Source organism: Brassica rapa, chromosome A03 (genome assembly GCF_000309985.2).
Source record: "Brassica rapa cultivar Chiifu-401-42 chromosome A03, CAAS_Brap_v3.01, whole genome shotgun sequence".
NCBI classification, from domain to species: domain Eukaryota; kingdom Viridiplantae; phylum Streptophyta; class Magnoliopsida; order Brassicales; family Brassicaceae; genus Brassica; species Brassica rapa.
This window is the reverse complement of record NC_024797.2, coordinates 32057162-32072604: the sequence shown is the minus strand read 5'-3', so window position 1 is coordinate 32072604 and position 15443 is coordinate 32057162. Positions and strand designations below refer to the sequence as shown.

Genomic DNA, 15443 nt, shown 5'->3' with positions numbered 1-15443 from the left:
ATAAAAGTATATATAATTTTTTTTAAATGTATCTATTAAAACAATTTTTTTATCTTTTAGAAATAGAAAGAGTATATATAATATAGCTACACATAGCTAACAGTATTGCAATTATAGTTGTTATTATGACTGCTTTCTTAGTGGCTAATCCGAATGTCTTTTGACGTATTTGAAAGCGTACTATTTAACTAACGTAATCAAATTAACCTAATATCATCCTACCTACTATCTCAAAAAGGAGTCGCATGAAATTATCAATCGTAGTGGTACATTTTGTAAATAGAAAGAAATAAAGTTGTTAATGAGGAGAATAGTTAATACACCCTGAAAGTCAAATTTCAGCTATTGGTTAAAGTAATTCCATATCCAAACTCTACTGGTCGACGCTAAAGATACATTCAAAATGTTGAATTGATTAAACGTTTGTATTTAACTGTTTATGGTAGCTATTAAAAGTTAGATCTTACCTGATTGGTTTTGCTAGCCAATAAACTACTATTAGTGTTTTGATAAGCTTAATTAGTTTACTAACACCATGCTTCATGTCGTGCCATGTATTACCTTGGACCACCACGAAAATTCTACAAGATAACATTTAAAGCTGCAATAGCGAATATAGAAAGAATACTGTAAGTTCATAACAATAAATTAAGACTGATTATGAGAATATTTTTTATAAAATAATACGTTAAAAACTAACACCCCACGAATCTAGGACCAAACCCGAGAGCAATCTAGAAAATGTATCCTCTTTTAGCTGTCATTAGGGACGTCTGTGGAGATAATAGACATGCCACGTTTCATAAAGCTATTTATGGAAATTTATACTCTTAAATTAAGGAGCTAATGACAAGATTTGTTTAGTTGCTAACCATGTGCGTAAAGCTCTAATAGTGATTTTGGATGGAGGAAGAAAGAAACAGAGAGACAGGTTGGACCTCGAAAGAGGCAAAATACCGTGGAGTATATTTTTGCGGGAAGTATAAATCAATTTTTACTCCACGTGAGTGTTTTCTGGACCGTCCACGTTGTGTTTTGTGATTGAAGTTGATCATTAAGATAGGGTGTGATTAGTGTCTTAATCGAGTAATTGAGAATCTTTAATTGCTATTTTAAAGAACCAAAGATTTAGTCTTAGCTGTTTACCGATTATTTATGCTTATAATTCACTACAGAAGGATCTAAGGGTGTCTATTGGATTTTTAAACAAACAAATTTCAACAATCAACTACTTCTTCAATTACATACTGGTTATTAGAAAAACAGGAAATGAAAATAATATTTGTGAAAAATTAGCAGTTAGCACCAAATCGTTAAATTATTAGGTTTAACGAAATTTAAGCTAGCACCGTAGTTTTTTTTCAGTATAAGACTATAATATTAAAAACACAGATGATAGTTGTGTAGATTTGTGTGCATATAAATGTTGTTCTTGGTGAGTAGTTGTATATAACTACACGAAAATAATTTAATTAAAAAACTGTGTTAGAGAACTCATTTATGTAATAAGCTAGATTAATTATCTACACATCTTCTTTTTTTTTTGTTAAAATTTAGCTGCACATATGTTTGACAAAAATTGATGTTTACAAGTTTTTATTTAATATAACGAAGCATATATTCTTTATAATCACTGGTTCAGTGTGCATGGACATTTTGCGCTTTGACCGGTAAGAGCGACGTGCGAGACGGAGAGGCTTGTGTCCCAATTGTTTTTTGGTCGAAGAAATAAAAATCTGTGCATGCTTTATTATAGCTTTTAAGGTCCATAGCTTCTACCTTTTTAGTTAAACTAGGGCAGTTAAATATGACAAAACCGAACCGTACCGAACCGAACCAAACCAAAATAGATAACATGGTTTGGATTTGGTATATACCATACAAACCGAATGGATATGATTTTTAAAAAACCGTTGGATTTGGGTATGGTTCGGTATATAACCGATAAAACCGAATAAAACCGATCAAAAAATAGAAACATGTAAATATATATATATATATATATATTTTTTTTTTATAATGACGTATGAAAATCATAAGTTATTTTTGTTGCTAATAACTATTACCATATTTTTTACAGTAATAAAAAAGTCCTGATTTGTAAAATAATTGAACTATAATTAAATAACAAGTCATCGCAAACATGCTTCTTATTTTCTTAGTCTTCTTTTGATCTTTTTGCTTTAATTTAGTATTGACTAAATTGAAATAAAGATTATAAATTTGATGATAACAATTAGTGGAAATTCTTCACAACTTTTTTTTTTATCTATAAACGAATAGAGTTTCGTGTTTAATAGAAGAAATATGACTTTGATGAACGCTAAATATGAAAGAATAGAAAAACTTTTCTTTTGTGCTTCGTGCTTCTGTTTTATTTTTTGTTTTTTATTTTTATTATCAAAATTTTGAGCTTTGATTTTAATTATAGATTTGATTATTTTATTAGATGATAGAAACATTTTTTATTTTTGTTTTTTTTATTTAAACTTATAATATTTTTTAATAAATGAATGTGTTGACAACATGACTCTGAAATTTATATAATATGATCCCAAAATAAAGAATTATTTTTTTGGTAAAAAACCGAATAAACTGAAAACCGACAGTATATAAACCGAAACGAACCGAAGTAAATATAGATTTAGAATGGTAGTTGTATTTTACTAACTGAAAAAGCGAAAAAACCGAACCGAAACTGAACCGATATCCGGATTGAACACCCCTGTTAAACTGTGAAAATATTATTTACTTGCAAAACATGGATTAGGTCAATTCTTATTCTTATTCAAGAGTAACGCAACCAAACACGTGAGAGAGCTAACTCAGTCTTACTATGTGCTAATACAAGTTCTAAACTTCATGCGTATCATTGTTCAATATATATCGTAACTCTAACTCGAGTGTGATCTAGTAGAGCTATTAGCCTATAGTTCAACATATGAGCTGATTTACACCAAAAAGACATATGAGCTGATTTATATTTGGGAAATTAGGTTGTATAACCATCAAACAAATTATAATTCAAATGATAACCAAAAAACCTACATCACCTATACACTTTCCTTCTTATACATAATATTGCCATATTACCCTCAGATATAACCGGTTGAAACCTGCAAGAAAAAATAAAGAAAAGTTAATAATAATAATAATACTCAAAAGTAACGTGTGGCCCTTAAAAATCACACATTCTCTCTCCCATGTGCTTTGTTTTGGTAACTTTACAGTAGATGAAATTCTTCTTCCCAGATTTTTTCTTGAATTGATTTCCTCTCAAAAGAAGAACAATCAACTGTGGTAAAAAAGAGGCAACGATGAAAGCGTAGACGGTGAGAACACACACCAACTTTTTAATTTTTTTCCTCCATCTCTTAACTCACTGATTCTTACAATTATGCTTTTGTTTTCATATTGTTTTCGTTTTTAAATCTTGCAAATGAGATGGGATTATCGCATCAGAGTTAGATCCATGATAGATATCCACTGATGAAGAATAAAGACGGCGGATCTGTGAAGTATTGCTGTGTCAGAAAAAAGAGAGTAGATGAAGACGATCTCTGTATGATAGTAAAGAATAATGAGAGTGAGCCAAATGAATGTGTATCAGCATGTCTAAGAATCAAGAATTGAAGAAGATGAACTTTTCGTCTATACTATATTCAGTGAAATGAATAGTATAATATATATTTTTTAGGGTAACTATTTGTGTAAAGATACCATACTATTTATAAGGAAATGTTATACTATTCCTTAAAATGTAATAATATACCATGTTTTCAAATTCGATAGTTATTTTCACTGTCATTTTCTGTGATTGATTGTAATATGAAATTTATTTTTTAAATGTTGTACAAATTTGATTATTTGGAATCTTCATTATTACCAATTCTAGTTTAGAAATCTAAATTTTATTATTTAGAGGAATGGTGGTGAAGTTGAGGTTTGCATTAGATTTTGAGATTTGGGTTTACAGTTTAGGGATTTGGATTTATATTTGGGTTTAAGATTTAGTAATTAGTGTTTAGGGTTTAGTAATTTCGTTCTTAGACTTGGTCATTTGGAAAATGTAAATGGAGTGGACCAGTACATTTATACTATTTATAGCGGTTCCATACTATGTCGTCTACATTGAGAAAATTGACAACATATTATATAGATTGTTTGGGTTTATACTTTAGTTATTTGGGTTTAGATTTAGTAACTAGGGGTTTGTCTAGGGTTTTAGTATTTAAGTGGGTGAGTAGAGTTTGGTTTTTAGGGTTTATATTTGAGTTTAGAGTTTAGTGATTAGGGTTTAGGGTTTAGTGATTAGAGTTTAGGGTTTATATTTGGGTTTAGAGTTTAGTGATTAGGGTTTAGGGTTTATATTTGGGTTTAGGGTTTAGTGATTAGGGTTTAGGGTTTATATTTGGGTTTAGGGTTTAGCGATTAGGGTTTAGGGTTTAGTGATTAGTGTTTAGGGTTTATATATGTGTTTAGGGTTTAGTGATTAGGGTTTATATTTGGGTTTAGGGTTTAGTGATTAGGATTTAGGGTTTAGTGATTAGTGTTTAGGGTCTATATCTGTGTTTATGGTTTAGTGGTTAGGGTTTAGGGTTTATATTTGTGTTAATGGTTTAGTGATTAGGGTTTAGGGTTTAGTAATTTTCTTTTCGAACTAGAGTTTAGAGTTTAGGGTTTATATGTCATGTCTTCAAATTTGATATTTCTCTTCTATGCCATTTTGTATGATTGCTCGTAATATAAAATTAGTTTCATCCAAATGTTTGGCAATGTTAGGGTCGTGTCTACTTCAAGAACGTCTTTTTCATCAACAAGTACTTTTATTTCTTCCTCTGCTATTTTACGTATGATTCCCAACTAACATAAATAGAACAAATATTTGTATACTATTTTATACAATGTTTCATACTATGTATGTATAGTACTTGAAAATATTATAAAATATTATATATTTCAGATTTTGATTTTCTTTTAAATATATATTATAGCTTAGAGTTGGGTTTAGAATTTAGTGGCCATGATTTAGAGTTTAGTAATTAGGGGTTGGGTTTAGAGTTTAGTATGATATTTTTCATCTTTATATACTATAGTTTAATATCACAAAATATTATATATATTTTCAAATTTTAATTTTATTTAAAATTATAAATATATAATATAGTTTACATTTGAGTTTAGTTTTAGTGGTCCATTTAGGCTTTAGTATTTAAAAGTTGGAGTTAATGAAATGTTTGTAGTGATATAAAGTAAAATTAATGAAATGTTTGTGGTTATGTGTATGTGATGTGGTTGTGTTATCTTCCTTTTGTTGGTGACAGTTTGCATTAATTATTGGCCACACTTGGATTTTGTCAACGTCATCTCCACATCTTGAAGTCACTGGCAACTTGTGTGAATCAAGAGTAAAATTGGTGGAAATGAAGCACAATTGATAGATACTACATTATGTCAAAATCAGTGCTCTGCACTTAATTTCTTTTCCAAACTTGGCCATTTCACAAATTCACCCTTTATATTTTGAGCCAACACAAGGCTTATAAGTACTGTTTTTGAAAAGACATTTCTACGTATTTCAAATCAGTGAAGGAATATATAAATATTTGAAAGTATTTGCATGTGCGTCTTATATTAAAGAACTAAGTAAGGCATCGTAGTTTGCATTTCTTGCTCGAATTAAGCCGTAACTGAGGGAGAATATTTAATGAACAAACATTGGTCTAGAAATGTTCCCCAAAGAAAGTTACTTTGAGACAAAAAAAACGTGTTGGCATAAACACAACCGATCATATAATTTAATTAAAAGGGCATTAAATATATTTTAAGTTACGACTTCAAGTACATATTGGATGAGAGAGCATACAAACACGATATTATTCCTGTTACTCGTAATCCATTGGATAAACTTCCATTGTTATTATATAGACTACCTAACTTCTATGTTGTGTCTATATATAGCTTTAGGACCCTAATTAGTAATGCATTTGATTATACCTATGTATGTGTACATAACATAAGATATCAATTTCTTTCCGTGGGTCTAAGATTTTGTAGCTTTATATAGCAATGCATTTAATTTTTAATCCAAATCTATTCTCGTTTAGCTCTTCTAAGCTTGAACAGCCAAACAGGCAATTCAAGTTAATGCAAATCTCTCTTTTTTTGTTGTAACTTGAGTCCAGTGGTGATTTACTAAATATAAAAGTTTTACTAAATATAAAAGTTAACCTCACATAACAACATGCTCATAGCTATATCTTAGCAGTTGCGCCCGAGCATTGATAAATTTCATTGATTAAAACTTTTGTTATTCCACTAATGACACAGTTACGTAAGCCGTTTAGTAGAGTGTAGAGCTTTCTAAGAAAGGTGAAATGGTCAAGAAGCAAAAGAGAATGAGGATCCAAAACATACGTGTTCCGGATTGAAATTACCCGGTTTGGGCAAAAAGTAGACTCACATGTTACATTGTTTGGTCTCATTACCCAATTAGGGAATTTCTAAAGACATACGTAACGATTCCTTTACGAATTACCCAGTTCTCAGTTCAAATTCCATTGATCTAGTAAATATTGTACCAACACGTGATCTTTTTGTGACGCAAACTATTTTGAGTCATAAGCAAAAAGCCAAACGGCTCTTTGTGGATAAGTTTTTGCTTCTTTGGGTGTAAGAAATGTGTAAAATACCCCTCTATGCTTGTCTACTTTATCATTAAAAAGTCTATCATATATCTTTTTAAAAATTCGGTAATATTATTAGTAGTTTTGGATGATAATCGTATAATTACCCATATAATTCCCCTTGCAAATTTCCGATTAATTAATACGTATTTTACCTTTTTATACAGTTGAAACTATAGAGAAATCAAATTGGCTCAACATGAGCCTATCAGTTTCCAGATTTCCGGCACAAATAAATCTTGTTCTTTTAAACTTGATATATATTGTGACAAAAAAAAAAAAAAACTTGATATATACTGATATACATATACCAAATTCATTTGGGCTTAGTTTTTTAGCAAAAGTCATTGATGTGAAATATTTTCACCCAAAAGAAAAAATGGTTATTCATTTTTTACTTGGCTTGGTTCAGTTGACTTGGTTTCATATCAACTTATTATAAAAAGAAGAGAATCAAATAATTTGATATAAAATGTTCATCTTCATTTTTGGTATGGATTGTTTGGTTAATCTAAACCGATTTAATAAAAGTTTATAACTGAAAATGGAGGGTGGCGGCTAATGGGAGAAAGGAATCTAATTGGTTCCGTGAACTGAAGGTTGGAACCCGTGGACTAACAGAAGAGGATGTGTACTATGCTGACTAGTATAAAGCACGTGAACAAATCCCATGTTCTTGCTATATTTATCACATTTAATTTCCTTCCCAAAAAAAAATTCCTTCTATTTGGCGTGGAATCAGATTTTAACCAAAAATCGTTAATTTTTGAGTTCGGCATATATATATATATATACTAGGGTCGGCCCGCCCTACGGGCGGGATATTAGTTAATTTGATATTCACTAAATGTTTGAGTTGAAATTTGTTTTAAGATTCAAGAATTTGGTTATCTGTTATGTCTTACTTATTAGTATACAGTGGTATAGTTGTTTTTCAATTATTCTTGCTTTGGTATTGTATCAAATTAACTAATTGTCCAACTCATAATTATAGATGTACAAATGTGGATTTGTGATAAAGTTTGATGACAATACTGTTTTTTTTTTAATTCTTATTCATAGTGGAGTGTGCATGTGTCAGAAAGAGGCCTATAACAACTTTTATGTTTTTGTGTATGAATTTTAAATATATATTATTTTGTATAATGCATACTTGCTCTACAACATTTGCTTGTAGACTAAAAAAATTGTTTTCTATATTTTTAAAAGAGAAAATATTTAGTCTAGAATATAACATGGACATATGTATTGACTATATATAGAAGTTGGGTGTTATTTTAAAATGACATATGTATAGAGATTTTTCAACCATTACTTCACTGGCACAAAACATTTATAACTGTAAATACCTTCTTTTAAAAGCAAAACTAATAAAAGCGTGTACAACAAATGTATTTTGATATATATTATATGCATCAAGTTATAAAGGTTGGAAACATTGCAAAACTGTTTGGAGCAAAGTTTTTAACTTCGCGATCTTCATCTTGACGTCAGTTCAGTGTCGGCCCTGGCCACAAGCAGAAGAAGCATGGGCTTCCAGCTGACACGATTATAAGTATTTTCGCGGCCACATATTTATAAAAAGTGACTTTAGCCTAGTGGTTCTAAGAGAAATTACCAGTGCTAGAAGTGCTGGGTTCAATTACCCTTAACTGCATTCATTTATTTTGGCCCTAAATATGAAATAGGACACGTGTCACTCCCAGAACGCACGAATTGATGACGTGGCTTCACGGGAGAGAGGCGAACATTTCTTTATATATATTTATTGACAAGGATCAAATGGGTAATTAGACTAAAAACATATTTTGTTACTATATCAAAAGTGACTTACTATATCTTTTTTTAGCAACAAACTTGATTAATAAACTGAGACCGTGAAGGTCTAACTGTTACAAAGATCGGATTTCGCAATGTAGTCCGCTAACACATTTTGGTCTTTTGGGATAAAAGAAAACATGATAAAACTGAAACAAGAAGATATATAGGACTTCAATGTCCATTAAAACTCCAAAGAGTTCTAAAGCACTTGAAAGTCCAAGTGCATTTTATAGGTTTGTAAGCGAGCAGTGCTATTAGTTTTTAACCTTTTCTCAAAATATGTCTTGAAAGTGTTGGAAATTTCTTTAACTGACGTTGATTATGGAATCAAACTCATACTATTCATTTTAAGTTGTAGAAAATGGAATACTATGTACCATTTGAAACATTTATAATAAGAGGATAGCAGTAGATATGGTCGAGTTTAATCTATGGCCTTGATTCACACAATTAGTTCTTCTACTACTCTTTTCAAAAGAAACAATTAGATACATGACACATTCATAGTGAAAGAGGGTTTTTTGGGTTAAATAAATTTAACTTTCATTCAAAAAAAATCTTCTGCACTCAAACAACACCATTAAACTTGCTTTGTTTATTTAAGGTCAGTTTGCTTCATATATACACATATATATTATGTTTATTTACAATTTAAATACCCAAGAATAAGATATAGAAAAACTTAGGATTCCAAATGAACGCTTGTTTGGATTTATGCAACAAAAAAAAAAACTGATCGGAAATAACAACAAAGTGAGAGGGAATCTTGAAATAAAAAGCGAATGAAAGCTACATATCATAATGTGACAAAATATATATTTCTAAAAATGTGTTTCCAATATCTACTGGTGTCACATAACTGGAGAAAGCAAAATTAATTTAAATACTTGTTCTGGCTTCATTTAAATGTTTATATTATAAACTAAAAATTTATGTCCAAAAAAAAAACGAAAAACTTCGAGACGTGCCTGCTTTAAAGCGCACCTAAAGTACAATGATAAGTTTAATCACTATAACCCAAATTTTCTTTGAGCGCATGCAAATACTTGCTTGCATACATGGATTAATTATAGCTATAGTTGATAACAATACCAAAACAAATAGTAATCTGATCAATATTTTTTCAGATCCGTCAACCGACTCCCATAACCACTTAAAGTAATATGTAACCTCCTTAACTCGAATGAATATGTACTTGAATCCAGTGACTTTTTTTGTAGCCCTTAACTCAATATATGACCTTCTTAACTCAATATTTATACACCACTGATTAACATTTGTTTCACTTCCAGCAGGCTCCAGTTAAAGATCATCAGCTGCAAATTAAGCGTTAAGCCAAATTAGCCCAAATATAAACATATTTTTATCCCCATTTAGCTAAATATGTAAAATTTGTCTAAACAGTTTCAATGCATATTATTACAACTGTCAAAATTACTTAGGCCCGAAATATACTCTTGAAGTTTTAAAAGCATCATAATCATAATCATTATTAAGTCTTGTAAATGACTCACACATATATAAGTTCCAAAAACATGGTGCGTATCATCACATGCCATACTTTTTGGGTGGTGCTTTTAATATCAATATTTTGGGTTTTGATATGGAAGTTCTCGGACATATATATAGTCTTTTAAGCAAACTTGTTCTACAAAACTTTCTTTAACAATTCCTAAATTATGTATTGAGGATGTTACTTGAGGAAGGATGTCAGGGTGGGATTGGAAGAACATGCAAAGGAGTAAAGATATGGCAGTGTTTTTTTGGGTGAAAATTGTTAAGTGATATGGCAGTGTTCTTAACGCAGACACACTATAAGCAGAAGAAAGAGGGAGCCAGAAGGCGTTGGCTTCCATTGTCTACTTCTCTATATTCTACAATTAAATTAATTTTGAAGTATTTTTAAAACCTAAAAAATTATAATACGTACATTAGTAGTGTTGTTGTATTCCTTTCACATGACTTCCATCATGTTCTTTTGTCCTCCCTTTTCTCTCTTTACACCCTCTCAGAATAAATAAAAGAAAAGGATTAAAAAACGTGACACAATAACTTCAAGGATGCCGACCAAAAAAAACGAAATCAATGACGTACACTAAATCCTCAGTTTAGCTTACGAGTGCGAGCCTAGTAGTCACCATCCATAGCCAAAATATCCACATGATGCAGAGTGCAGTTAAAAGATCAGTAATTCACATCATGATGATGGACTTAAACCCATTTTAAGATAGTTAACTAAAACTAATTAATGATTTGATTGGGAGGAGTTGGAATATGACGTTAAGTATACACTCCAACCACTTAAAAGTTTCTATATTTTTCTATTTTGATACCCAAGAATATCCTCTTTGGCTTTATAATTAGAGTGTATAGCAATTAAGCAAAAAGTCTAAGTAATTATTTTCCTCACTGGCCATCTTTTTTCTTCTCTTTTTTTCAGTTATGAAACAAACTAACAAGTTTCATTTTTAGGAAGTGTGTTTTTTTCATTTTTATGATTATAATATTTCTTCTTGGACGTCTTTACTGTCTAAATGTAGATATCAGTTTTATAACCGATCCTCTGACATATTTATACCGTTTTTCTTTGTTCAAATTTATGCCGTTTTGTTATTATGTTAATCTAGTTTCAATACATGTTTTTCATATATACTACGATTTTTTTCATCCGGTGGAGTAAAATGTTGTCAACTGAAATCTTAGTTGTAAGACAACCAAATTATGGCTTATTTTCCAGCCCTAATCTACTAATGAATAGAAGAAGGGAACCGACCATCTCTACCAAATATAATAAACAACTTCTAAGCCATTGATCCCTAAACACGAATTAGAAGAAAACTAAAGAGAAAAAGAGTCTAAAGTAGTAATGACCGGGACTGATTGGGTCGTGGACGAGATTGATACCAGTGCATGGCCTATCAATTGGACAGAACACTCACATATGCCAATCCCTCCTTAATTACTGGTGTTCCCTCTAATATTTTACTATATAGTTTCCCAGAGGCTCGCAAATTTTATTTTTTTTAAGAAAAAGATCGCAAATATTATTTACTACAACACATTACGTATCATTCAATATACATAACGCACACATATGTAGACTACATTTAAGACTACTCTCATTTTAACAAAAGAATGTTGTTTTAATAGAAAGAAAATAAAGACAAAAAATACATAGCAGTTGTTATTCATTTATTTTTTCGTTCCATTTTCTTATAACCGCTCTCAAAATACTACATTTACATGAGTTTTAAGTTAGTCATAGTTGTTTAAATGATATATATAGCCATATTTCTTTACATTATATAGTCATATTTGTCTAAATTACAAGCCTTTTCTTTTCAACATACAACAATATAAAACTACTTAGAAAAAACCTTTCTCTCTCTTTAGTTTCAAAATCATTGTTTAAAATTAATTATCATATCTACTCGTTAAGTCACAAACTCACAAGGTGTGTACTTAACTTATGTGTGGTTGCATTTTCGTGAATTTAAAATACAAGAACCCCACTTCAGGAAATTAGAGCACCATTAACCCTAACATCCCAAGTGGGGTGCTTAATTTTTTTTTCTTTCTTTTTGATTTTTTCTCTGATTTAAAAAAAAAATTAAAACGAATCAGTCGCAGACCGCCACGTGTCAGTGGAATCCGCGAAACAGCTCAAGTATCGGCGCCAGATCTGGCATCTTTGGTGTCGCTTCTTCTCCTTTTCTGGTGGAACCCACCTTTAAAGCACTCCTCTTAGCACCTGCATTAATCATGCTCTTACACTTCATAAAAAAAAATACTCATTTCTTTGTGTCTATACTCCTTATAAATCACAGGCCTTCCTCTTCCCCCAACACAACTTCTCACATTTCATAAAAAGTGAGACAAATTACGAGAGAACAAAAGTGATCCAAGAACATGAACCACACGATGGATGATGATCAAAACTTGGCTTTTATCTCTCAATTGTACCCCGATGTCTACACTCAGATACTACCACAAGAAGGTAAATTTCAATCATTTTTTTGTTTCGAATTTCTAGAACCCCAACTTAATGCACTTTCATATAAAAATAAAAGTGGGTTAGTAAGTTTATCCGAAATTTTCACTATTTTGTGTTGTTTTCAAGTGTGGAAACCGTCCCTCCAAATATTAAGGAATAAGGTATACAAATTCAAGTGGGCTATCTATTTGAGTCTTTCCAAAAAAAAAAAAAAGTTCACGACCAACACAACTATTGATATGATCTAGTGCATGTGAGCACACATCAAGAAACTAAAAAGTAAAGAAAAATCCAAAACTTTATTGGTCATGTTTCTTTTTGACAAGTATTTGTCATATTTTTTTTAGCGAATTACTCGTTTAATTTTATCTATGGATATTTTGGTCGGTAGAAGCAGTGAAGCCACCGAAGCGAAGGAGGAAGGAGATCAAAAGAGCCGTGGCTACTGGAGACGGAAGCAACTGTTTTTTTAGGAAGAGAAAGCTTAGCGATGAGCAAGTGAACATGTTGGAGATGAGTTTTGGTGATGAGCACAAACTTGAGTCCGAGAGGAAAGATAGACTTGCCGCGGAGCTGGGGCTCGACCCTCGTCAAGTTGCTGTTTGGTTTCAGAACCGTCGTGCACGGTGGAAGAACAAAAGGCTCGAGGAAGAGTACAACAACCTCAAAAACTCACATGAGAACGTCGTTGCCGACAAGTGCCGACTTGAGTCAGAGGTATAGTTCTTTTTTTCTCTCTTTGGTTTATAATTTTTTTTTTAAAACTTTGAAAGTATTTAATTTTTATATTTTAAAAATAAAACATTATTAATTATTCATTTAAAAAATTCGATTAATAATAAAATTGACTACAGATTACATATAGTCATATAATATAAAAATTAAGAAATTTTATATTAAAAGTTAAAAATATCATTTATTTATTTTTTAAAAAAGTTAAAACGTTATGTATTATAAGCGGAGAAAGTATAAAAGTACGAAACACAATAATTAAAACATCAGGAGACTCGAGTTGAGAACAGAAAAAGCGACACTTTTTTTTGAGCAACATTTAACACTAAATTGTCACCTTATTACACAACATAAAATTGGTATATGCGTCATAATCTTTTAATAACCACTTGTGTCTTTCTAAGTGGGACTCAAAATTCTAGAGGAGATCCACAAACAAAAAAAACTTTACTTCTGTGATCAATTGCTTAATGATTAAATTTAACGTTACATTGTTTTCCTCAGCTTCTTCAGCTCAAGGAACAACTCTATGATGCAGAGAGGGAAATTCAAAGATTGGCAGAAAGAGTAGAAAGAGGCTCGAGCAACAGTCCCATTTCTTCTTCAGTTTCTGTCGAAGCTAACGAAACACCGTTTTTCGAAGATTATAACGTCAGAGATGACGGTGATGACTATAACCTCTTTTATCCGGTGCCGGAAAACACCTACATAGACGGACTAGAATGGGCAAATCTATACATATAAAATTAATAGCTTAATGTAATATTTTTAATTGTATTTAGTAGTGCCATGATTTAGGGAAGAGTATTTTTAAGTAAACTAGCTAGTACCTAGTAGAATATGTAACTGCTGAATTTCTAGTGTACAAATAAATATAACGACGATGGGTTTCAGAAATTCTTGATCTTTTTATATATTTTTTTTGAAAAAAATCTTTTTATATATTTATTTACAATGTATTGTCGTAAGTCTAGAAGATAAAGGACTAGATGACATGCACATGAGAAATGTTGTTAATCGATGGATAAGAGTTTTAGGAGGTCGGATAAAATTTATCAATGTTGGTGAAACATTATGAGTCATATTTCGCAGTGTCACTCGAAAACTAATGAGTAAATCCATAATATGGTTAGCGATCATATTGGCCATTATCACCAGTGATCGCATACTTAATGTGAAAATGTGATAGTCATATCAAAATCGAAAGAAACCAACGGATTACAATTATGAGCTGGTTACATGCATTAGTATATCAAGATAGAACAATCATCCAGTTTGATTGTATCCATTTAAGTGTGGGCTACTAATTTTCATGTGTTGTTGGTGACACTCATTATGGAAAATGGTTATAACGACATACGTATTCTGAAAGGCAAAATGTTTTATTCCTGATTTAAGGATTCTTGATACATGTATACATCTTTCTAGTATATCCTTACAAGATATTTGATTCATGCATCTGTTTAATATTGACCAAAAATTTGTTGGTCTCATAAAGCTTAGCTAGAAACTGTGGACCCACGAAGAAATGTTTGGCGAATAAATGAAAGATTTGATGTAATCTGGGTAAAATAGAAAGTGAAGTGTGAAGCAAACGTAGTGTAGTGGTCTTTCCTAAATTAGTATGTTTGAAGTACTCGTATCTACTTTCAAGTTTCAAAACATTCACTGTATCTAGTCCTCATTCCGATGAGATTAAGAAAGTTTGTCACCTTATTTATATGGTAATCAATCACATGATCACCTAATGGCAATGCTAATGCTACACGAAAGATAATATATTTGTTTAAGGTAATGATCTGTTTGAAGTACCCTAGATTTTGACATCTATGTTATAGCTTTCCAAATCAATTTTTAACTTCTAACAATATGTCATTTGGATCCATTAAAATTTTGTTAACTTTGCCATCAGATGAAAATATTCTCTACATTCTAATCAGAATGTTTTAGTCACACAAACACAAAGTATTCACCTTTTAACGTTCTTAATTATGTTAAATTTTTAACTGAAAATAATTCAAACTAAAAGTTTATGTTATAAATGATGTAAGGAAACATAAATAACTGAAAATAATAAATATAGGAAAATATATTTATCTAATCTATTAAAAGAGGAGTACAAATTTAAATTACCCCTTAGTTTTGCAAGTTATTTACATTTCTATGGCACTGAAATATTAAATAAACCTATATTTAAGGATATTTTGTCA

General features: G+C 30.8%; 1 protein-coding gene across 1 annotated transcript; it reads left to right on the top strand.

The window, feature by feature from the left end:
- Positions 1–8300: 8300 nt before the first annotated feature.
- Positions 8301–15443, top strand: LOC103862493 (homeobox-leucine zipper protein ATHB-40-like). Its single transcript, XM_009140199.3, has 3 exons — positions 8301–12504; positions 12893–13218; positions 13738–15443. The coding sequence occupies exons 1-3, from the start codon at positions 12417–12419 to the stop codon at positions 13975–13977; spliced, it is 654 nt and encodes a 217-aa protein (XP_009138447.1). The 5' UTR covers positions 8301–12416; the 3' UTR covers positions 13978–15443.